Consider the following 23,990-nt stretch of genomic DNA (forward strand, 5'->3'; position numbering starts at 1 on the left):
AGAACCACAATCACCTGCTCAAACATCTCCCCATGTGTTTGTTTTTTTTACTAGAAAGGATGGCTACATCCTCAAAGGAAGACAACAAATTATCAATTCTCTTCGAGGTAATATTTCCTACTGCAGCCCTATTTTCTTAATCAGTGTTTTGTGGTCTTTTGCTGCCTCCTTGCCTCCATATTCACTGCAGGAAAAAGAGGAGAAAGAAGTGAAAAGCAAATCCTACAAGCTCAACTGATGTGTGAAGAAATGCTCTGAGTTGAAGGAAAAGCTGAGAAAGCTCAGGGAAAAGGGATAATGGCACCTTTAATACAGTCAAAGCTGCCAGCTCACTTCCTTAATTCTACCTCCATCTTTTGGAGTGGTTTCACTAGCAAGCAGTTGGACTTGATGATCTTGAAAGTCTATTCAACTTATATTCTTCTATGATTCCACATGGTTCAAACATGCTGCAGGAGAAAAATGGCAGCAGAGGTTTGACACAAGTGTTAACAACTGAGCAGAGCATAGCATGCATCAAACACCTGTTGTTGGAATGGGTTAAGATCTCAGCTCACGTGTTCTTCATTTTATTTGATTGCCTTTGCTCTCTCCAACAGCACATCACCTCAGCATCCTGAGGCAGGGAGAGGCTAAATAAGCTAAGTCCTAAAATGGATCCAAAGCTTTGCTCCTTAGCAATTGTTTATCTCTTCTCTAGACTCTGTCTTCACAAGACAGCCAAGATGATGACTTTCAATAGAGGAAAAAAGGAAATCAATCAGAAACTCACTCTAATTACTACAGAAAAGGGAAATTTCAGTTCCACTAGATAAGAACTTGAGTACCAAAAGGCTTCACTGAGCAAATAAGCAAAACAAATCTTACATTTAAAAAAAAAGCAGAATCAGCAGCATTTTCTAATAAGCATTTGAAAAAATTAATAAGCTTACTTAACAAGCTTCCTTATGTTACATGGCCACACTCCTACCAGTTGCAAGCAGAATCACAAGCAGCTAAAGTTGCATCCACCAGCTACCACACTGTCAAAAAGCTGTTTAGTTACGTCATGCTTGGGAAGTAGCTCAACTAAGTGTGAGGAAAAAGCCCAATACTACATAGAGATTATTTTAAGCTGTGCACCCATGAGTTAAGTAACAATCCCTATCAAAACAACTCCAAACATAAAAAAAATATTACTTTAATCTCTCAAACATAAGCAGTCAGTCTTATTTTGTAAATAATTTCAGCATTCATTTACTGGCTTTGGAATATAGAGAGCACAAGGTGTGAACAACCCTATGACACATGCATTTTTTCCAGCCTTTCAATCTTCCAGTCTTGAGCACCTTGGTGTTTATAGAAGAATGGCTGCTATCTCTCCAATGAAAGAAGCACAGTATGACCTCGGTGCAAATGAATTTTAATTGAAAACAAAATGATCCTTTCCAGAACACTTATAAGTTTACTATTAAAAGAATAAATAAAACTTCTATTATCTCAAACAGCAGGGGATATGTTTACTTTCTTCTGCTTCTCCTCTCTCAGTACACATACACAGAGTCACGGTGCACACCTTACATAGGTAATGCTACCCACGCAGCCAGCTACGTATCAGGAGTGGGTACATTTCAAAACAGTCCTTCCTTGCACTGCTGTAAAATGCCTCTTATTTTGCCTGTTTTAAGCCCACACTGTTGAGAACACTAAAGGAAATGAAGTTTCTAGCTACCACGTGTGGATCTTCTCATCTCTCTGGCGATCTGCCTGTCTTTGACTCTATGTATATCACACCAATGTAAGTTACAGCTACTGATGCAATTATTCTTCTCCCTACTTGCAAAAATTCAAGTTGTAAGAGGATACAAACTCTCAAGCACTGATGTTAAAAATAGTGACACCATCTTGAAACATATTTTGCCTTTTTAGTGCAAGACATGAACACATGGTTATCCAAATGGTATCCAGTGTACTTTCACAATAAAAATCTTTCTCTACTGAACAAGCAAGAGATCTGAAACAAACATTCAAAGCGTATAGCAACTAACCAGGATTCCTCTGCCAATAGCACTGTGCTTGTGACTGATAAAGCACGCAGTACCTAAAAGGGTGGCTGATGAGAGGAAAAAAGTTTCTCACATGTTTAGCAATTTTCCAGCTGCCTTGGAACTTGATAACAAAAAAACCCAGAACTCCCAACATCTGCCTTCCCACATCTCCCTGTAAAGCAGCATATTCCAACTCTACAAGATGTTTATTTTCACCCCCAGTTTGCACAAAAGCACTGAACTGAGCAGGGCTTGCTTTGTTATGGTTTTCTTCTGAAAAGTATGGTGAAGTACATATTCTAGATGTGTTCACACGATGGCAGATGGGAGGGATGAGAAAACTACTGCAAGTCTCTTGCATTTAAAAGGAAGTAATAGCCACAGCTTTGGAAAGGGAGAAGATAAAGTTAAAATACACAAGGCTTTACTTTTACCCACCACTTAGAATCTGCTGCACTGCTTCATTTCCCATCTGCGCTGCTGTGAAGCCTTGTAAAGAGATGATGGAGGGATCAGAGCCGTAATTCAGCAAGAGTCGACAGGTCTGCAAGTGACCTGCTAGTGCAGCCCTGTGCAGCGCTGTTTGACCAAGTGTATCTAGTGCATTCATCTGAAAAATAAGCAGCAATATAAAACATGGCTATAATTAAAAGCCTGCACCTGTCTCAGCCCTTAATAAGAGGAGCAATAGCAGTAATTTTCCAGCATATAAATTTATCTATCAGTCCCTCTGGCATTGCAACTAACCAAATACAAAAGCCAAAATCGCTCCAGTGTACAGATAATTTACTGACTTTTAACAAAGCAGGTTGTTTGTATGGCTAACAGGCAACACAAGATGCCCCAAACCATACCAAAAATAGTAACTAAACCTCTGACAAATTCAGTGAAGATCAACTTTGTTCAAGAAAATCAAAACCATCACAGAAGAGGAGAAGAGGTAAATTATTAAGCAAATAATACCAAGAACTTCCATCTTAAAGGAAATTACCACTTGTTGCCTTCAGGAAGTGAACTAAAATTAATCAAAACCAAAAACTGAAGCAAAATTGTTAGATTAGGAGTTCTGTGAAGTGGGGGAGGGAAGCAGTTGGATACAAACAATCCATTTCCTCCTCACTTTTCATACGCATACAGATGTGCCAGCGGATACAATTCTACCCAATACAAGAGTGCATTAACAGGTGAAATGGAATATTGCTTTCAGAGAGTATGATATAGCAGAAACCTGTCTGTCTGTCAGGATCTAACAGTATCCAGATAACTGGATGCACCTTCCCTGGGTTCACTGCTGGAGAAAGGAAGAAAATAATGGAGCGCTTCAAAAAGCAGAAAAAGTACCCCTCATGAAAATAACCTTTCAAGAAGATATTTTGTACCTAGCAGAGATTCATAGCAAATCTAAATGTAAATGTCCAGCAGCGTTTTTGCCACTTTAGGAAACACAGAACTACTCTGTATTCTCTGCAAGCAACTCACAACCCGTTAGCCACTTCCAAGATCGCAGACTGTGAACTGCATATGTAACAGAACCTGTTACTGTAAAAACTCACCCTTTTGCCTTCTGAAAATCTCTGTGGTGGTAGTGAACAAAGGTTTTCCCTACTATTTCTCCCCTAAAATGCAGCCTGCAAATCCTGCTATCCTTCCACAAAAACTAGTGAAATCCCCCACATTTTTAGTAACTAAATGAAGTTTAATTAGGGAGGTAACTATGTAGAAAATATCTACTACCAGAGTAAAAAAATGCTTGCAACAACAGTATCAAGGCACAGGAAAGAACAAAGAACTACTACATAAATACAGCAGAGCATGACTGGTTATTATCTGAAATTCTTCTATATCCCTGAACAATTCTACAAGCTGCTAAAGCAGGAATTTCTCGTATCACAAACCTCTCTTGCAGGAAGCTGTACAGGAGAATGGTTCTGCTCTCTTCTAACTGCTCAGGTCATGTCACTCTAATGGGATTTCCCTATAAGTTTTGTTTTAAATAAAAACTCACTGCTACTATAAATATTAACTGGATGCTGAACGTCCCAAATCCACCATTTTATTCAGGTGATGATCTTCATCTGCTTCAGGACATTGGATACCTTTCACTGCTGATAAGGGCACAAAGAAAAGCTGAAGTCTGGAGCTGTACAGGTTTACTGATGGTAAGGCCAGGATGAAATGACACTACTGGATTCTAGAAGCAGCTAATAACCCAAGAAAGAATCATAATTAACATCTCTTGCAACACTGATTTCGTATGTGAAGTGTTCCTGTACTGAACAAACTGTTGAAGAACAGCAGCAAGACACTGCTACTGCACAACTCAACACTGGCCATACACCTGGAAAAAAGAGTTAATATTAATTTGAAAAGAACACTGGCAGAGTCATCAGATCCACAATCTCACATGTCGTACGCAGGTCTCCTTTCACCTCCACACAATTATCTTTGCCAGCAATCGATTCTTGCGGCAGAGGAGTATCAGCCATCTGAAGAAATGCCTGCTTGCTTCTGGTACAAGGAAGGCAGCGAGTTGACAGAGGGATGCATGCAGCAGGTGAAGCTGTTTTTCCCCTCAGGAGCAGAATTATGCTTTGCAGGAAAAAAATCATGGGTAATATGACAACTTTGAGGCAGATCTGCTCTCACCAGTCATGCACCACTTGTCTAAAACCAACCCAGGAATGTACTAAGGCTGAAAGCAACAGGATGTATTTCCAAGGGAAAAATCAATTCCAGCATTACAATTTGAAATTCAAACTGAGCTTAAACTTTCCAAAAAATCAAACCTGGTAAGACATATGCTTGCCCACTACTGTGTCTAAAAACATGAACCTTTTCAAATTCACAGCTAAAGTTTAAACTCTACTCGGCAAAATGTAGACCATCCAATGTGTACTACTGCCTCGTGCTGAGATGGCAGACTTGACAGTTCCAGCTCTATTAATACAAAAAATGAGAAATATTGAACTGGTCCCCTTTTTTAATCAGTCTGACACCAGACAGCTGTAATTCTGGATTATTTTGCAGACAAAGTTTTCTGGAATGAGTTAAAAATGACAGGTTTGAAAGCTTTTATTCCACAGCGCAGTGGCTCTCATTTCTTCCCAGAAAACCAGTCACTTCACTGCTCAAACTGCACACATGAAAGCAGAATGCAGTTATCAAATGAAAAGTACTTTAAAGTAAAGTAAAACACCATCCTGTACAGCATGTACCATGGCAGAATTCCTTCTGTTGTTTCTTTTTACCTCTTTTCTCCATCCCGGATATAAACGGTAGAGAAATCAAAATGGTTGTGTGCCATCAAACGCTGAAGACATTTTTCCTTCCTGCACTGCTGCTGTCTCAGAGCAGTGACTGCAATATTCTCTGAGCTGCCAGGCACTTGTAACAGCTGGGACCTGTTCAGGAAACCTCTTTTGCAAGACATCAAAAGCATATTAGCTTCCTGTTGGTATCAAATGCCCTAAATATCCTACTACCTGTTGACTCTACAGCAGTCCCGAATGCAACATCCTCCAAGTACTGCACTTTTCTCTGTGAAATCTTTCTAAAAGATGCATGTTCTAAAATTCACAGGTGAAGCCTGTGCTCTGATAGCTGTTCCAGTATAAGAGTACCCTCCTCTGCACAAGTGTTCTCTTGCTGCATTTGTTCTGAAGGCAACCTGCAGTATGTCCCGTGCCTTTGAGCTTCACTAACAATAAACAAGATGCGAGTGAATAGAGGCTGGAGGCTATTCCAAGTGCTGTCAGTTAAAAAAAGGGCCCGGTTTGACTCAGAAAGCTCCTAAATGATCCAGCTATTAAGTTCCACAGTTGTCCCTTTGCATGAAAGGGACAAATTAAGCTTAATGTCACTGAGTTTGGATGTCTAAGGCATGAGAAAAGCTGAACCACACAATCGCAACAGATCACACAGCTCTTCATGTCATGAACTGTCATAGTCCAGAACTGGCTGCATGGCCAAAAGGAACTTTAGGCTTTTGATGCTTATTGTTTCCTGAGAAAATCATATCTCTACATGAAATGTTGGAAACAAATGTATTACAGCACAAGGTTACTCAAAACCATTCCAATCTGCTGGTTTGAGTCTAGATAAGATGGTGACTGTTGTTGAATTCACAATCACGAAAGGCTGGCAATATGTTACTCCAGCACACAGAAACAACTGTATTATGCAAAGATCCATAAAGCCAGGTCCTTCCAGCAGAGCAGAATGGAGCTCTTTCTGCTATGGTTATGAATAAGGATACTACCTAATACGACCCTGGAAAGGCTCACTTCCTCTTGCAGAAGAATGGTTTCAACATTATCCCTTAGAAACACACACAGTTAAACAAACAGCATTCATAGCATCTCCACACTTGCCCAAGATACCAGTGAACTTGCATGCTTGCAGGTTTTTCTTTCCAACAATCATTCCAGTTCAGAAAAGACTTTAATCCTTTCCTTCTGCACTGCTAGAAAGCCGAATATCTTTCTGAATATATTAGATTTCCCATGTATCTGTAAATTCAGACAAGGAGCTAGTTATAAGAGGTATCCAACTATAAAGCAAAACAATAAAACAGAATGAAAGACACTTTTTCAATAGTTCACCACCTCCAAATTAATTTCGCTTAAAAAAAAGGGATTTTGACCACCTTCAAAGATATAGCACTTGAAGATTTGCTCATAGGTCTAATGAGAAAAAAGTTTATATCTGATTTTAATTTTCATAACATACTTTGAGGATATTCAATGCCGAAACAACTGTGGCATGAAATGGTGTTTCACACTGCAGGTCAGGCAAACAAGTAAATTCCAGGTATGGCATTAAAAACCACAGACATCTATGACAAACGTCCTTGAAGAAAACTTTAAGAAACCTCAAGGTTTCTCAACTGTGCTTTAAATGTGCAGTTGACAGTCAACTTCTGAAAACTCAAGTAATAACCTAATGAAAATATCTTCACTGACCATCAACCAGCATTGCTTAGACATGCCATACTGACATGTAAATGATGTGCACCAACAACTCCTTGACAGTTCAAATTAGAAATCTAGACTATGCCCTCAGTACAGGCCAAGACACAGCAGGAGACACTGGAACAAGTAATTTGTAAGTAAAGGCTGACTCTTGGCAGTATTAATGTTCTTAAAATATTTCTGTAAAATAATTCTAGATCAAGGTTGTTATTCAAGCAGTCTTTCATTTTTTATTGTAGTGTGACATACTTCATTGAGAAAATGTACACAGTGATAAAATTCAGGCTAATTAAATCTTCTCCCGAGACCAAGAACTGTCTTATTCATTCCAAGCAAATTCCCTATAAGCAGTCTTTATTTCATCCCATTTCTAAAATAGGCATACTTAACATGTTACCTCACTTCTTCTGTTTGACAACAAACCACTGCTGCTCCTCAAGAAAACAGCAGAATTTCTTCTCTACTGGTAAAAGATCACAAATTATTTTCAATCTACAAAACTTCACGACTTTGTCCCCTAAATCCATTACTGAATGGTTTTTTCTGTGGATCAGCTGTCTGCCTTTTGCATTTCAGAAGAAAGTTCCACTTCTTTTGAAGCTCCAGCTAGTTTAAAAAAATTATTACTCTCTCTATAATCAGTGGTTTCCAGGAGATAGATTAAAGCTGACTTAAACAGTAGCTTTCCTTTGATGAAAAAAAATGGTTGCCAAGTAAAGAAAATATGGCAGGCCTCACCCATCCACACTTCAGTAAGCATCTGAAATCAGATCACATGGGAATGGAACACACTGAGAGAAGGAAGACTGCTCAGTGATTGGTTGTGGGATAATTTTGGTTTAGTATTTTAATTAATGATCTTGGCATAGGAGAACAGTGAAGGTCATGAACATGAAAAAGTAGCAAGAAAAAAAACTAAAATCAATATTCTTTATGTACTACAAGACTACAGGAAGGGCCTGAGTACTACCCTGTCAGAATTATTAAAAAGGCAAATATGATACCAATACACAATAGTCCAGCATCTACATTAGAGATGTGGAATTGCCATTATGTGAGGCAGTGAGCAAATGGACTCCATTCTTGTTGCCTGAGCTCCCATATCTCCCCTACTGTTAGATAAAAGAGGGATTATAAGGATGATTAGGAAATGGCAATGTTCACTTACAAGGGAAGGCAATGTATTCGATGCTTTTAGCCTTTCAAAACAAAAGCTAAGAATGATCAGTTTGTTCACTAAAAATACATCAGCAAAGGAAGCAACAAAATGGAAGAGAGATATTTAAACTGCAGGACAGTGCTATTCAAAGAACAAATGAATATCCACTTTGAGATTGCTATTGCAGGGGATGTACCAGGTCATGAAAATACTTCCTTGTTAAAAAATGTAAGGCACAAAAAGAGTAAGCATGAAAAAAAAAGCTTCCAGAATCACAGCAAATGGAAAAAAATTAAAACCTTGTATCAGACTTCAGAGACCAAAGCTGCCATGTGAAAATAATCAGTAACAAAAAAAAAATCTATGTTAAGAGTGTCTGATAAATCAAATGTCTACAGTCAAAGCATGAGCAAGAGGTTGAATGATAATATACAAGCAAGACAAACATTTTAGAGTGATCATATATGCCTAGCTAAACAATTAATACTCTAGAGCACATCCCATCTGAGAACGTCACTTGATTCATAAACTCTAAGACCTACCTCTGATAAAAAACTAGAATTGCATTATGTACCATCTTACAACTGAGGAACTTTGGACACCGATAAAGAGAGACTTGATCCACTATAGAATGGAAATTACATGCTTAATTTTGAGTGGTCTCTTGCCCTGAACTTAAGTGATTTGCTAGACTGTAAATGTGAGTGGCTCTCCCTGTAATTACCTAGTAAGCATATAAACGAATGGATGCCGTCAACTGCAAAAAACAATGGAACACACTGCTCACTGTGGTTCTGTAAGCAACTCTGGGCCACTCACCAGCATCACTCAGTTTACAACTGACTGTTGGACCATGATTTAGGAACCTCTGCTTTTGGACATAAAAGATTTGCAAACTGTTATGAGAACGTGGTATTGACAAAAGCAAAATGGGGCCATTACAGTAAGGTTGATGTTTTTGAGCTTGCTCCTAAGCAGACTACACAGAGATAGATTTTCAAGGGAGTACTAATGTAAATACCTATAGTATAGCATCAAGCTTTCCAGAAACCCTCAGTACACAGCACCTCTTTGTATTTCAAAGCAAGTAGTACTTAGGTAGAAACATGCTTGAAATTTCTGCATGTTCAATGCAGTACCTACCCACGTACCATCAGTCCTGAATTCATGTGCAAATTCAGATCCATAAAGCCATGAAGTATCAATTTCCATGGCAAAATGATTTGTTTTTCACTTTCAGTGCACAGGTATGCTCCTAAGAGCGAAGCTGGGAAAATGGTTCAGAATAGTTTCAATGACTAAACCAGAGACCTCTGGCCCTGCTTCCCCCCAGATTTTGTTATGTTGCTACTGCATCAGGATTTTCAAATATGATAAACTCTGTCATGGTATTGTTCTTAAGCTATTTTATGGTGTCATAAATACTACAGAATTGAATCATCTCCTGAAACCTGGCAACACAATCTCATACAGGCTTATACATTGTAATTCATTATACACAATTACATTGTTTGTAGCCCCTGGCAGATCAAGAGTAACACACTAGATTATTACAGGTGTATTTCTTATTTTCTAGCTTCATTTCACCTGAATGAAGGTGAAAACTCAAACCCCTTAATAGTAAAATATAAGCATTTAATTTGTATTTATCCAATGCAAAGAGAGTACCTATAGGGAAGAGTGTCTGAGAAAACTGAGTAGATAAATATATTATTACCATTAATGTGAATTTTTCTCCTAAAACTTGGAGAAAGAGCATTCTAAAGTAACTCTGGAAGATGCTTAAGAGACATCCTAAATAAAACCAGTTATACTTTCCTCTGCTTTTAACTAATAACTTGTTGAGTCATGTGTTTTTAAGGAAATTTCAAGACAGGCTCAGGAATTACAGAGCCAGGCTGGAGATGAGTAGGTTCAGGCTGGATGTGAGGAGAAAGTTCTTCACCATGAGAGTGGTGAGACCCTGGAATGGGTTTCCCAGGGAGGTGGTTGAGGCTCCGTTCCTGGAGGTGTTTAAGGTCAGGCTGGATGGGGCTCTGGCCAGCCTGATCTAGGGTAGGGTGTCCCTGCCCTTGGCAGGGGGGTTGGAACTTGATGATCCTTGTGGTCCATTCCAACCCTGACTGATTCTGTGATTCTAAGAATTTGGTCAGCATCTATCAGTGGCTAAAGGGCATGGCAAAGCAATCCGAATGACAGAATAAGAAACAAGCACAGTCGAAGAGATGCTCAGCACCAGACTACTAAACTTGGAAGATAAAGCAACAAGAGGCACCTAATGACCACATATATTAGAAATGAGCAGCAAGACTGTCAAAGCCTGTATTCAGTTACTTCAAGATATAGTTTTCTAATGGGATTCCTGAATGTCTTGTACTGATTTAAGATAAACACACTTCAAGGTTACCAAATGCAAAGCATACAGAAAAAAAACCCAACAACTATCATAAAAGCTAACACCGAACTTAAGCAGCCTATCTCTTTTTCTTCTTCTTGCCTTTTGCATCAAATGAAATATATTCAAGTGTATTTACCTTTGCTCCGTGTTTATGCAGAACTTCCATGACATCATTATGAGCTTTTTCAGCTGCGACATGCAAAGGCGTCATGAAACTGGCAGGAGGGGGGAAAGGAAAGCATTAGTTTAACATTGCTAGCATGACAGTATCTGTTGGAAAAAGTGAAGATTTCAGAAACCTACTCTTTGTTTTTCTCATTAACATTTGCTCCTTTCCTGAGCAGCAGTTCTGTAACTTGCTTCCGCTTGGGATGCACGGCGGCAACAGCACAGTGCTGCAAAAGAGTAAATACAAATTGCATTTCACTTATACAGATGATAAAGAACTTTAAGATCCATGACTTTATCTCTTAATCGTTCTGCTAAGCATCTGACTACAAAATTTATCAACAGAACCATCATATTTCTGCCAAAACGTGTAACACACTGAAGAAAATGCAAGCCAGGGATCAATGCTAAATTATTCTACTTAGAAAAACAATTTTCACTTTAAAGCTTATTTGTCACTATGAAAAAGTGCAATGTCTCCAACTACATTAGCAGGGTATCAGGACAGAAAGCACAAAGGAGGTAAAGACAAAGGGCTTGAAATGGGTCCACTAAGATTCTGCTGCTGTTGTCGGATTAATGTGACTTTTGAATGTTGCTTTGTTTCTTCTTTTGTTTCGGTGAGTACTTAACTTGTTAACCTCATGGCAATTGTGTTACACATCAAGTTACAAACTATGTAATAAAGAGGCAATAAAGATCTCTAAGAGTATTTTCCATGCTATGAGAAAGTGGTAACTTTTCATCTAGTGTTCAAATCTGCTCTTGTGGGAACACCATACACCATTGCCAGGTGTAACTATCCTACTGCACATTGCTGGGGTCTGCTTGTGCACTAGGCACCCATAAGTGAGCATTACATTCCCCACTTTTAACTTTGATCCTCTGTGGAGACTAAACTCAATCTGTTCCGGCATCTTCAACACTGGCCCTACTAATGCATTCCTGAGGCCTGGAAGTGCAAGCATGGTTCCAGATAAACTGAAGTCCATGCTTTAAAATCAGTACAGAAATGCTTGTCTCAAGTGTGGATGTCTTATAACAGCAGACTATGAGAAACAGGAGATACTTCTGAATATATTTGTTTAAATGTTTACTCTTGTTTTAAAACATAAAATGCAGATCATCTCCTGCAACAGAGTTCTCAAACTTTTCAATAACAAAATAGCTTTTACAATGAGATGGCCCCCAAACAGAATGATAAGTAGCAATACTGCTGATAACCCAGTGTCAGTCTTTCCTGTGAAGTAACTGCCAGGCAGACTTCCACACTGCTGTTAGTCACCAGAGTATGTCCAAGTTTTGCAAAGGCAAGCATTGTAAACATACATTAAGGCCAATTCTTGTTCTGATGAATGGCTATATTTTTGAGGCTTTGTAGACAATAACCCATTTACATTTCCTGCCAATGACATGAGCCAGTGTTAAAAACAACTCAAATACTGCAATACTGCTGGACCAGTAAGCAACACTGAAACAAAACAGGTGCTTGTCTTGGCATTGTGGGGTAATTGAGCACAGCCTCCAGTGTCCCATGGTAAATGGAATCTAAGTCCTAACGTTTGAATGGAAGACTACTTGGAAATCTCAACTATTCAAGGAAAAAACCTGAGAAATCACAATCAAACACTTACTAAACAGTGAATCAAAGACATCAACAGAGCTAAAATATCCCATTTTTGCCTAGTCATTTCTGCAGAATCAGCAGGCAGAGAAAAGCAAAGAACACTGCAGGACTATGAAGTGATCATTACACAGCTAAAATGCTGCCACACATCAGCAGCTCATTTAGTCAGGAAGAAATGATAACATCATACCATATTTCCTTCAAGTTCAGCCTCTAAATAGCTATTCTCCATGTTGCTTCTAAGTTCAGTATAGGATGCTAAGTCCTCCATGGGGAGAACAGAGCACACAGACGCTTTGTACTCAACACCCAATGATCTGATCACAATCACAATATTTAGAACACTAAACACACAGGTGTATGCTAGCAGCTGAGATCTACCACTGTGAAGAAAAATGTTCCCCTGGAATAAAACAACATAATTATAATGCTTTTAGTAATATCACCAGTGCCTCTTAACTTCAACATCTTCAGTGCATCTGGGATACTGGATGTGCTCTTTGCCTCCACTGCTTCCTCAAGCAATGAGATAAGAGCAGGATACTACCATGAAAGTCTTGCAATCAAATTTCCATAGTTCATGTGGTATTGTCAGTACTTTTCCAATCCTGTAAGATCCTGTGATACACACACAGCATCCATTTTCCCTATAATTTTACATATCCTATGAAGAAAATCTGTAATTCTGGTTAAAAAAACATTAAGGAAGCACTGGGCTACTGGAATAGAATTTAACCCCAGAAAGACCACAACAAACAACCAAAGAAATAAGGGTGATGTGGAAAAAAAAACAGAAGAGAAGTGACCAATGAATAGGTAAAGAGTGGCCGGAGTGCTTCTGTAATCCACCAGGAAAAAAACAGAAAGTGATGAACAATTATATGGTGCTGTTTTCTACAATACTGATTTAATTTCAAATTGTTAGGTGGTAAATCCTCAATCTTGGATGATGAATCTATTTTCACAGTGCAAAAATAAAACTTGTCAACTAGCACTAGCACCACATTTATCATAAAACAAATGGATTGACTAAATAATCTCACCAGTGCAGTCTCGTGTGACTGTGGCTGCTTAAAATTAATGATCTCCAAAGCAAGTGTTTTTTTCACTTTGGCTAGGTCTGCCTCTCTGGCTGCTTGTAGTAGAGAATGTCCTTTGAATTCATCTGGCAGAGAAAAAAGATGCATTTAAAATTCAGCAACATGTCACATTTATTAATGTTATCAGAGAAAGGCAGCTATACCCAATTAAGAAAAAAGAAGACTATTTCTCTACATTTCCAGGTAGTAGCTGATGTGGGACACAGTTGATTCTATGATTCTATGACAGGGGCAAAGTGATTCCTTGAGGAAAATCCTTATAGCTCTCTCCCTCTTATCCTCCACCCATTTGGTATTAAATTCATGTAACCTATGAATTACCCGTGTATGTGTTCAAGTGAGCACCATGCTATCACATGCTCTTCAGGAAAGAGCATTACAGCTGCTTTTAAAAAACCTTTTTATATTTACAACTACAAATGATTCATGGCAAAGCCTGAAGAAATGTATACATAAAACTTAAATATAAAATATTAAGCTGCTGTTCCTAAAGAAACCTAACTGGCTAAGCATTTCAAGCCAGACTGCTACAAAGATAAAAGATTTTGACAGCAGCTCTATCTCTGCAAGTACAGAGAGGCAGTTTTGTTATTTTCAGTGTCACATCTTGTTCAGTTCACCAACTAGGCCAGTTTAGTTTTAAATAATTTTGAATTTGAAAGGGACTAAAACTGTTTCTCTTGAAATGTACAAATGAAAGGTAGGTTAGCAAGAATGACATCTGAACCTGGGAACTAGGGAAAAAGTTCAAGGTCAGTAAAAATGTCAGTATTATACTTTTGAAAGCTTGTTCAGAGGGGCTTTTTTCCTCCCAGCCATGTTTTAATATCTGGTACACTTGTGGATTTAGAAATAAAAATAGTAGCTTTTACTTTTTTATTTCAAATATAACTCAAATTTGTCTATAAACAAAGCACTACTTAAAGCACAATTTCAAATAATATAATGAAATAACAGATAAATGTAATATTCCTATGGTATAAAACCAAAGAATTCATTAATATACATGTTATTCTGGCTATGCAAATATAGTATGTCTCATCAAGATACTGTCAAATTTGCCATAACATTCATATCTGTATACACATTTCAGTGAGCACTAACGGACAAAAATATTTCCCCATTACTTTCCAGGAACAACAGTGAATTTTTTTTCCTTTTCTGCTAGCTTATTTAAACAAATGTTAAATTAAACTGCCTCAAAGCCATAGGCACCATCCAAGTTAACATAGAATAGAAAGAGGTAGCTAAAAGGTATCAATGCCTTCCTCTTCTAAAGCAAAGTTTTCTGCTGCATGTAATCTCACCACCTTCAACCTGACTAGCTGTTGAGTAGTGCATGATGATCTTCCTAGTGTCTCAGGGGACTTCTATACTGGAAAGGTGACAGAAAAAAATCAAAAGCTTATAACTGAGTTCAGAATATACTTCTCATGAAGGGGTTTTCTGTAACATCATAATGCTTTGTTTTCATGCTTGTCTTATTTAATTACCTTTTACAGTTTATAGCAACAAGAAAACTAATCCCCACAAGAGGGCAAAGGCAAATCCAAATTCGAGCTGAAATATTGTTTTCTAAACAGCATAAGGACTACAAGGACTACAGAAGAAGGTGCTGGAATTTCCATCTCAGAGCTGGAAGTTACTCTTTAAGGCTGAGACAAAGCCTGAATACAGAGGCTCGCATGTGACCTAACTGTAAAAAACCCCGTAGACATCAGATGCAGCAGTGCTTTAAATATTTTAAACCTTAGAAAACTAGGCAATAGTGCAAACAATACATTAGAGGTATCTGTGTACTCAAAGTGAGAGGCACAGCTGCAGTTCCTCTGCTGCTTTGCATCTACTTGTAAAGTATGAAGAAGCTGGCCTGAAAGGAAAGCTTCCCTTTACACCCACCAAAACCTGTCTCTAGTCTGAACACTTACAGGTCAGTCTCTCCCTCAGTTCAGGCGTTGGAGCCATATCGACTGCACTCTTGCCGTGGCAGTTGACTAAAGTGGGATCTGCGCCGTGACTCAGCAGGAGGGAGCAGACCTCTACACGGTTCTTGGAAGCAGCCTCGTGCAGGGGAGTGAATTGCCAGAGGTCCATAGCATTCACACAGGCACCATGCTAGCACAGCAAAGAAAGACTCATATTCACAAGAAATCATCTCTAAGAACTAGAAGCTTACAGATTTCCACTTCATAACAACAACAACAACTGGTTCTGTTCTTTCATACATGAACACATACACAAAAACCCAAATTATAAAACCACATGTGCATACAAAATTACTTTGGAAGCAAGGACAAAAAAAAAAGGAATTTCTGTGTAAGTTAGTTTTTCAGCAGGACAGACCTTTCCACATAAAAATCCAAATAAATTAAACTCTACCATCTGTCCAAAGAAGATCAGGTAAGGAAAAAGCCACATATACAGACTGTTCCACAGAAAGATGCAAGTTGAAGGCTAAGGAAACTTTTTTTTCTTGTTACTACACAAAAAAAAACCCATAAATGAAAAGATTCCTTTTCAACTCTGATATAAACAGCTCATACTTCATCTAACACATTTAAATCTACAGCAATCACTTTCCATCCTTCTGCTTACCTTAAGCAGCAGCTCTGTAACCTCATAGTGCCCATATGAACATGCATTATGAAGAGGGACAAGACCACTGTATGGAAAAAGACAAATGACAAATTTATTTCAGCAGTGTTTTCAAAGGAGCAGGCACAAGCTTCTCTCTGCTGATAGACAAAGAGAAACCAGACCAAACCTAAAATATTTAAATATTCAAATATGAAAAAAATTAATAGTCACAAACTAATAAAAAAATCTGACCTTCCAAATAAACATGTTGCTTATGATGTTCTCAGTTTGGGTTTGGGTTATTTTCTCATCCTAATAGGACACAGATGTTTAGTCTAGTACTAAGATTAGCATTAATTTGCTTTGAAATTATCTTTGTCTAAGCTATTAAGGGGGGGTAAAGTCTCATTCCACATTTGGTTTTACCAAGAGAAGTCAGCATTCTGTTTCTGCATAAATATGAACTCGTTTATTTAAAATGCTATGTGAAAGGCAAAACTCCCCAGATAATGCTAACATAACTCCTGAGTATGTTATGAAGATGTACAAATATCCATAGAAAGCAGACTGTAATTGCTGCTCCAAATGGTGCAATGACTTGATTTTACTCAATTTTTTTTAACAGTAGAACCTATTTAACTATGCAAGATACTTCTAAGAGTCCCTGTAATTTTTGTATTGCTGGAGGCCATACCTAAAAATTATACTAGTAAATAACAGTGATCTAGTCATAAGCACAAGATGATTCCATGTAATAAAAAAGTCATGAATTGAAAAGGAGACATGAAGAGGACAATTGTTACAGAAGATAAAAAGAGTTTAAACAAGACAGGCTTGTTATGGTTTAACAAATTAGTAAGCATAATACACAGATAACAATATTCAACTTTTCATTGTTTATCAAAAATACAAGGAATGATTCCCAGAATTTGAAAATTAACTCAAGGAGCATTAACACAGCAAGTACTAGACAACAGGGTAAACTAAATTTTAAGGCAGATGCTCTCAGAAGCAGCATTGCACTTACCACAGGAGAGAGAAATTTGTTCAAGGGACATTGTTCTGTTATTTTCCACTGCTACATTTCTTAATTACGACTTATGGGTGTATCTGTGAGATAGAGCACTCAAAACATCTGCCCTCTTCCAAAATGAAGCCTTCAAGTTCTCATTAGCAAAGGCAGCTACCACAGCAGTCCAGCTATCTACTTCTGCAGCATATCACATATTCCGCTCATTGTGACTCTGTGTGCAATAGCAGTAAGGCAAAATGATGGACCAGGGGATGAAGAGTTGCTTCCTTGGCTGTGGTCTTTTTCAGAAGTGATGACCATTTTGAAGATAAGGCACTAACTCTATGGACTCTCCTGAAGTTATCCCATTGAGGAGAATCTACCAAGTCTATAATATCAGTGTAATCTCTTTTATCTCCAGAGATGATAAATTACATTTATTTGTAGCACATTTACTTATAGATTATGCATAAGTAAGAAATAGCAGGGAAAAATAAAACACCATAATGGTTGTAGATGTGTGATGCTGCTAAAAAAATTGAGTTTAGTGGGATGCCAGGCACATCTAACTATGTTTGGGTTGTTTGATACAAAGCAAGTGCGTTATTTTTCCTTCCTTTCTTTCTTCCTCTCTCCATCCACCACTCAAGTTCAACTTAATTCCTTTTCACAATTTTCATACTTTCCAGTCCCATCTAAGCATTTACACTGGAATTTTCTACTACATGATGCAGAAATTTCGAGATGTGAGGCATCTAAAACTTGCTTAACAGTGTTTGAGCCACCCTAATAGGTGTTACATGCAGTTTTACTGCGGTTTTTCTTCATTTACATAATATCTTGCATTTCACAATTCTAAGCAAAAAAAGCCACTGGGGTAAACATACAGACAAAAGTGCTACAAACACACAATCATCAAGAGTTCAAGTACTTTTGGGACTGTTTTGGAAAGAAAGGGTAAAAATAGAGAATGAAAGTAGGGCTCTTAATTTTAAATCTCTTTTAACATTTGGTTGGACTCAGTGGAAAATAAAAATACAGGAAGTGCCTCCAGTTTGCTAATGGAGACAGAACACAAACTCAGTACTAATCTTAGTTCTATGGACTCTGAATACCAAATTCTTGCCTTTAACCTTGGGATCAAATTTGTACAATGTTAGGATTAAGTCTTCCTAACAGACCATCATTAAAATCATCATCTTGCTCCCTTAAGTAAAAAATGGGGTAGACATGTTAGGAGACCTGTATGGCTGAGCAAGGAGCTCCTGAAGGAATCTCAGGGAAGAAAAAAACTAGCAGTTCATTGAAGAAGGGATTTGTCACTTCAGAGTACTATAGAGAAGTTGTCAGGGCATTCAGAAAGGCAAAAAGGAAGGTCAAAGCCCTCTTGGAACTGAAACTGGCAAAGGAAGTTAAACAGAACAAGTAGGGCTCCTTTAAATGTATCAGTAGGAAAAGGAAGAATAGGGAAGGTGTGAGGCCACTGGAACAGGCTCCCCAGAGAGGTCGCGGAGTCTCCTTCTCTGGAGATTTTGGAGGCCCATCTGGATGTGTTCCTGTGTGACCTGAGCTAGATTATGGTCCTGCTCTGGCAGGGGGGTTGGACTCGATGATCTCTTTGGGTCCTTTCCAACCCCTGACATCCTGTGATCCTATGATCTTGGATTTCAGAAACATATGGCTGAGAACAATGTACACGACATATCATTCCAGGTTTCTGACTGCTGTGCACACTTTATCGGTATCTTAGGTAACGATCATCCTTACTGCAAAAATAGTTTATCTTCTCTACTATATCTTGATTTTTGCCTGCAGCATCAATCAAGATAGGTCTCTGAGAGCCATTTTAAGTATGTGAGCATGATTGATGTTACTTGGAATTACACCCATACAGATGTAAGAAGATAATGAGACTACAGATAGATTTTCAATACAATTTTTCACTAAGTCCATGTATCTTCTCCCCATCGTCTTTCCTAATATAATACTAACAGTCCATGATTTCACAGGGTAGTCTATGCATGAAAGTAAAGAATAAGGTTTAAAAAAGAAAATTACAAGTGCAGTAGAAGATTTGAAACAAATGCAATCGCAGCTAATCTGTTATTTGGGTTCTAACCAAAAGTTTATTTATGATGAAGCACACAGACTTTGGAAGCAAATGCTGCACTTTCAGCCAACTATTTGAAATTATGCTGCCACGTGAAACAAGAGAAATAATTGGTCTTGGTTAATATAAAACCACTGCTACAAACAGACATGAATCAATTCTTTTCACATACCCTTTGTCTTTTGCGTGCACATCAGCACCATGCTGAAGCAGAAGCTGGACTATTCGAACTCTGTTGTAGCCTGCTGCTAGGTGTAAAGGAGTAGACTGCAAAATGAAACAAAACAAGATAAAGAATGGGAACCACATAAATTCAAATCCTGCACTTGGCTGTCATTTAAGTACTCTTAATTTCTATTGCACATTGGATCAAGACAAGTTAAGCTTCCCTTCTGTGATTAGGCAAACTATTAAGCCAAGTAAAGATTTACTGTCAGCATTATAACATCATTATACAGCATTGTAAGTGAGACATCACATGCCATTATTATCAAAATTTAAAACCCAGAAATCTAGTAAAAGAGAAGCAGTTGCTATATATTCATAAATAGTCAGGATTTCTAGATATTAGTACATATTTAGTATAACCAGAACTTGCAACAGTCTGTATCATATTTTCCTATACTCTCAAAGCTTTGCTACTTTGCTTGAAATAGAGTAACTACCTTAACACCTACCAAGTGTCCTGTGTATCAGAGAGGACACAGCTTCTGCTGTAAAAAATGACAGCACAGGGCATCTCTAACGAAAAGATCTGGGTAACTCAGTTTATTTAGGCAAACAGTTATTTGAGTTTTCCTTATGAAGACACTTTGTCAGAATTATCTATACTCAAAACATGGAGCTTTACCTGAAAACCCCTAAAGTGTCTTGAAAGTACAAAATGCCACTACCACCAAAATGAGTTAAATCATGATCTATTCTTCCCTTTCAGAAAGGCTTCAACCACTGAACCAATAATTTGGATTGGTCCAGAAGGTGTTATATTCTTTTCACATCTGCCCCTGTTATAAAATAGCTTGCTTCTGCATGTCACAAACTAATGAAAAGTGGATATTGTGCCACCATTGACATTAAGTAGAATGCTTCAGTGCTGTTTATTTTGACAACTGCCTTGGTTACTAAATCAGTTTTACCTCCTACTAAACCAGTCTTACCTACTGAATTAATGACTCTGAACCGCACCCATTCTTGTCTGCATGCTACTTCTAAAACAATTACGACAGGCTTCCAAGATGATGCTTTAGTCATATTCAACATTATTAATAGGGATGTTTTCAGCAAAGACCTATCAATGGAGTTGTGTTCACCATTAATATAAAAAGCTGACATAAAAACCTGGGGCTGTGCATTTTGTATTTCTTGGGCTATTGCACCTGCACTTGCCAAATAACTTCATTACAGGAAACACTCAGAACATTTCAAGCTTATAGGTGCAAGACAAATGATGTAAGTGAAACAAACCAGTGACATCCCAAGTCTTCAGACAACTTATACTCCCTCCCACTTTTCAGAAAGGTGAGCTAATTTGTTCTCCTTCAGCAATGCCACAGACGCCAGTTCCACAAATGAACATCATTACCACATCTTCCCCTAACCACCAGGAATGAGTTATTTGGCTGCAGATAGATGTCTGATGTTTCATGTGCTTGCCTTATGATCCACAGCAGCTTCAGGGATTGTCTCTTCAAAGAGAAGCTAAGGGATGCTCCCTGTGCCCATCCCTGGAAATGGGGCTAAGATATCCAACAGTTTGCATGCAGCTGTAAACCATATAATTTGGAAGATAACACAATGCTGGAGACACAAGCAGAAGACCTCTTAACTGAGAAATAGGCATGACTGAACATGGACATAGAGTGTGTGGAAGCAGGCCTAGTGCACCACAACCCACTGGCCAGCACTGCCAGCTGCTCTTTAGTTTGGATAAGAGGCTATGAAAAATGCTGTGCTTATACACGCTTCTGGAAGGAGCAAGAAGGAAGGCCCTACACTTTGGATGTTTTTTAAGGACTTACTCTCCTTTGTTATGAGAAAGAACTTTCATCAATGATACACATTTATAGTTAAAAATATGTTATGAGCTTGTATGTTAATTAGAGAACCTGAAAGATAATGATGAGCTAGACAAACTACTCATTAGGACATTATTAGCCCTTGGGGGGAAAAAATAATAAAACCCAAATGAAAGATGTAGACATTTAAAACTAGTGTGCTATTTACACAGCTCTAGAAAAGTAGAAACTAGCTATCACAAACAGCAGCACTGTATATTGCACCTGCAAGGTAGATCAAACTAATTTCTTAAGAAAAGAGATTAATTTAGCTATCAATTAACCCCTCCTCCCATGTATTGCAATACCTGGCAAGAGACTTACTAACAAGAATCCCTCAAGGGCACTTCTCTTCCAAGACTCACATGCACAGTTATCAAGCAAATCACACTGTCTTACTTGCTACTGTAATTAAAGAGAGTACAAGTGCAACTTTTATTAAGTGAAGAAGACCCTCATGTGAGATGCTCACTTTAAAATTTTATGGCAGCTGTAACTGAGTCAAAGCATGTACTGTGCATTTCAAGGAAGATCACTGCACACAAGATGGCAATCACTGTCATCTTGTATACCTACAATTTATACTAAAGCAGGTATTTTTGCCTGCAGTCATTTTCAAAATGTGCTGCCTGGGAATTCGAGAAATGCATTTTTAGATTGAAAAACATGCACATAAAGCAGCTTGGGAGTTTTTTTTTGTTGAGCCTCAGGTATTTTCACAGTGCTTTGTTACCAACAGGTGATTTGATGATCCCTGTTCAAGGTCAGGCACTTTGGAATTGCTGTCCCTTGTTCACCTGCATCAAACAAAAGGGTCCCTGAGCTGCTGAGCTGGTTCTGCTGAAGTCAGAAAACTGGTTTCAAAAAATTGTCCACATGCTACATGGGAAAGAGCTAGCTTCAAGCACCATCTGCTTCCCTTCCTATGGTGCAAGAGTTGTCAGCAGCTCTGAGATGGTAGCATTGCCACAGCCTCAGGAAAAAAGCTGCATTTTCAGATTCAAATTATGAATTGACCATTTCATGAGTAACTTTAAGGGATCTTATGTCATCCATTATCTGTATGATGAATAACAGCTGCAGACATGCAAATACAGTTCTGAATGACCAGTGATAGCTGCAGATCAGTAACAATTGTTTTAAGAACTTATATTGCCTTTTTTTTGCTTTCTACTGCCAAAATCTCTACAGAAATGCTGTAAGAGTCTTAACCCAAGTGTCTCTGATTCTCAAGCTGTCATCTCAAAGGCTAGACAAATCAACAAACATTATTTTTATCCTACATATTACCTCATACATCTAATTTACAACAAACAACAGTATTCTTATCCTACATATGACCTCATGCATTTAATTTACAACACTATACAGTGATTTAGAAATATCACCATTTAGTTTCATCTTCTATGGGAATGACATTCTCACAATAAAGAGGCAACACTCTGATTTTGAGAGCCAGCTCTGGACTTGACATATTGCTACTCTCACATTAAGAAAGTCCCCACATGGATATGCACCAGTATGAGTGGCTCTTAAGACAAACAAGTATGACGTAGCAGAAAAATACCTAAGGACACCTGCATGTTTATTGTTAAGTCTGCTACCATACCCAGCTGACAAAGGATGTATATTAAAAAAAGACAAGGAAGTAGGGATTTTGAAATGCTTCATGTAGACTTTAATATATGCAATTTTTTCACTCTGTCTATAATTAGCTTCAGCAGAATTGGAAGCTGCAGGTATGCTGAAAAATCCCAACTAAATTTTGTCAAACAGAAGTTATATTCCAGTCAGACCATACAAACTGCAGAGAGCAGGAGCAGTAAAAAATGACACCATACACCTGTGTAGTTTGTCTTACAAGGTCCCCTCAGAACAGTGTTTCACTTCCTATTGTGATGGTTTGGGTGTTCCCTGCCCCCCTACACTTTAGAAATCACCCAGACTAGACTCAGCCAGCTCTGGAAATATGAATGAAGCTTATTATTTACAGCTGGCACAATATACAAGCAGATATTTACAGTATATACAGTTATAGACAAAAATATACAAGGTAAAAGGTAATACAGAAACACAACTCCCCTCCCAGAAACCTGAGTCCCCAGGAGGGGCTCTCAACCACCCCTTCACCTTCCCCCTAACCCTCTCAACCTTACCCCAGTCCCAAGGAAGAATACAGATTTGGCCAGAGGGTTAGGAAGCAAAGTGGATTAGTCCAAAATGGAGGGTGAGGTTAGAGAGATGCAGCTCAGCCAGCAGCCCGAGTGAGAGTGGTGTCGAGTGTGTTACCTATGTTTTGACTTATGTTTTTATACATCTCAGTAAGCCTATGAGGGAAGTAGACATCACCATTGTTTTCCTTTTACAGCCTGTAATCTAGTTCTCACCAAAACATTCTAGCCTGCTTCAAACTAGCACACCTCTGAATTAAGGGAAGAGCAGAGAGGTTTCTAATTGCAGAAGTGACCTTTATTTCACAGTTTTGCATAAAACTGTTTTGAAAGATGCACTGACTCCTGGCATAGTTCAATCTGGAATACTGAAGAAAAACCTCTAAGCAGGCAAACAACTCCCACTTCACTGGGTTAGAATTTATGATAGAACCTTTCTTTCCAGTTACAACAGTCTGTGTCTGCTTGATGCTGCTCTTATAGACTTCTCTAAAATGACTGCATCGATCATGTGTACAACAGGAAGACAATCCGGATGTGAGTGGAATATCTCCTGTCGCCATTTATCATTCTGATTAATGGGGTAAGGAAACAAGCTGCAACAACATTACAATCTT

The 23,990-nt window shown here is 38.3% G+C and overlaps 1 protein-coding gene across 1 annotated transcript in view; it reads right to left on the reverse strand.

Annotated features, from left to right (window-relative positions):
* Window positions 1-23,990, reverse strand: part of TNKS (tankyrase) — a 128,679-nt gene that overhangs the window by 24,076 nt on the left and 80,613 nt on the right. The window contains exons 6-12 of the mRNA XM_064148605.1: window positions 19,321-19,415; window positions 16,045-16,111; window positions 15,378-15,564; window positions 13,393-13,514; window positions 10,858-10,949; window positions 10,691-10,769; window positions 2,466-2,637 (exon numbers count right to left, since the gene is read on the reverse strand). Of these exons, the coding sequence (XP_064004675.1) occupies window positions 2,466-2,637; window positions 10,691-10,769; window positions 10,858-10,949; window positions 13,393-13,514; window positions 15,378-15,564; window positions 16,045-16,111; window positions 19,321-19,415 (814 nt within the window). The remainder of the gene's footprint in view (window positions 1-2,465; window positions 2,638-10,690; window positions 10,770-10,857; window positions 10,950-13,392; window positions 13,515-15,377; window positions 15,565-16,044; window positions 16,112-19,320; window positions 19,416-23,990) is intronic.

This window comes from Pogoniulus pusillus, chromosome 9 (assembly GCF_015220805.1).
Source record: "Pogoniulus pusillus isolate bPogPus1 chromosome 9, bPogPus1.pri, whole genome shotgun sequence".
NCBI lineage: Eukaryota > Metazoa > Chordata > Aves > Piciformes > Lybiidae > Pogoniulus > Pogoniulus pusillus.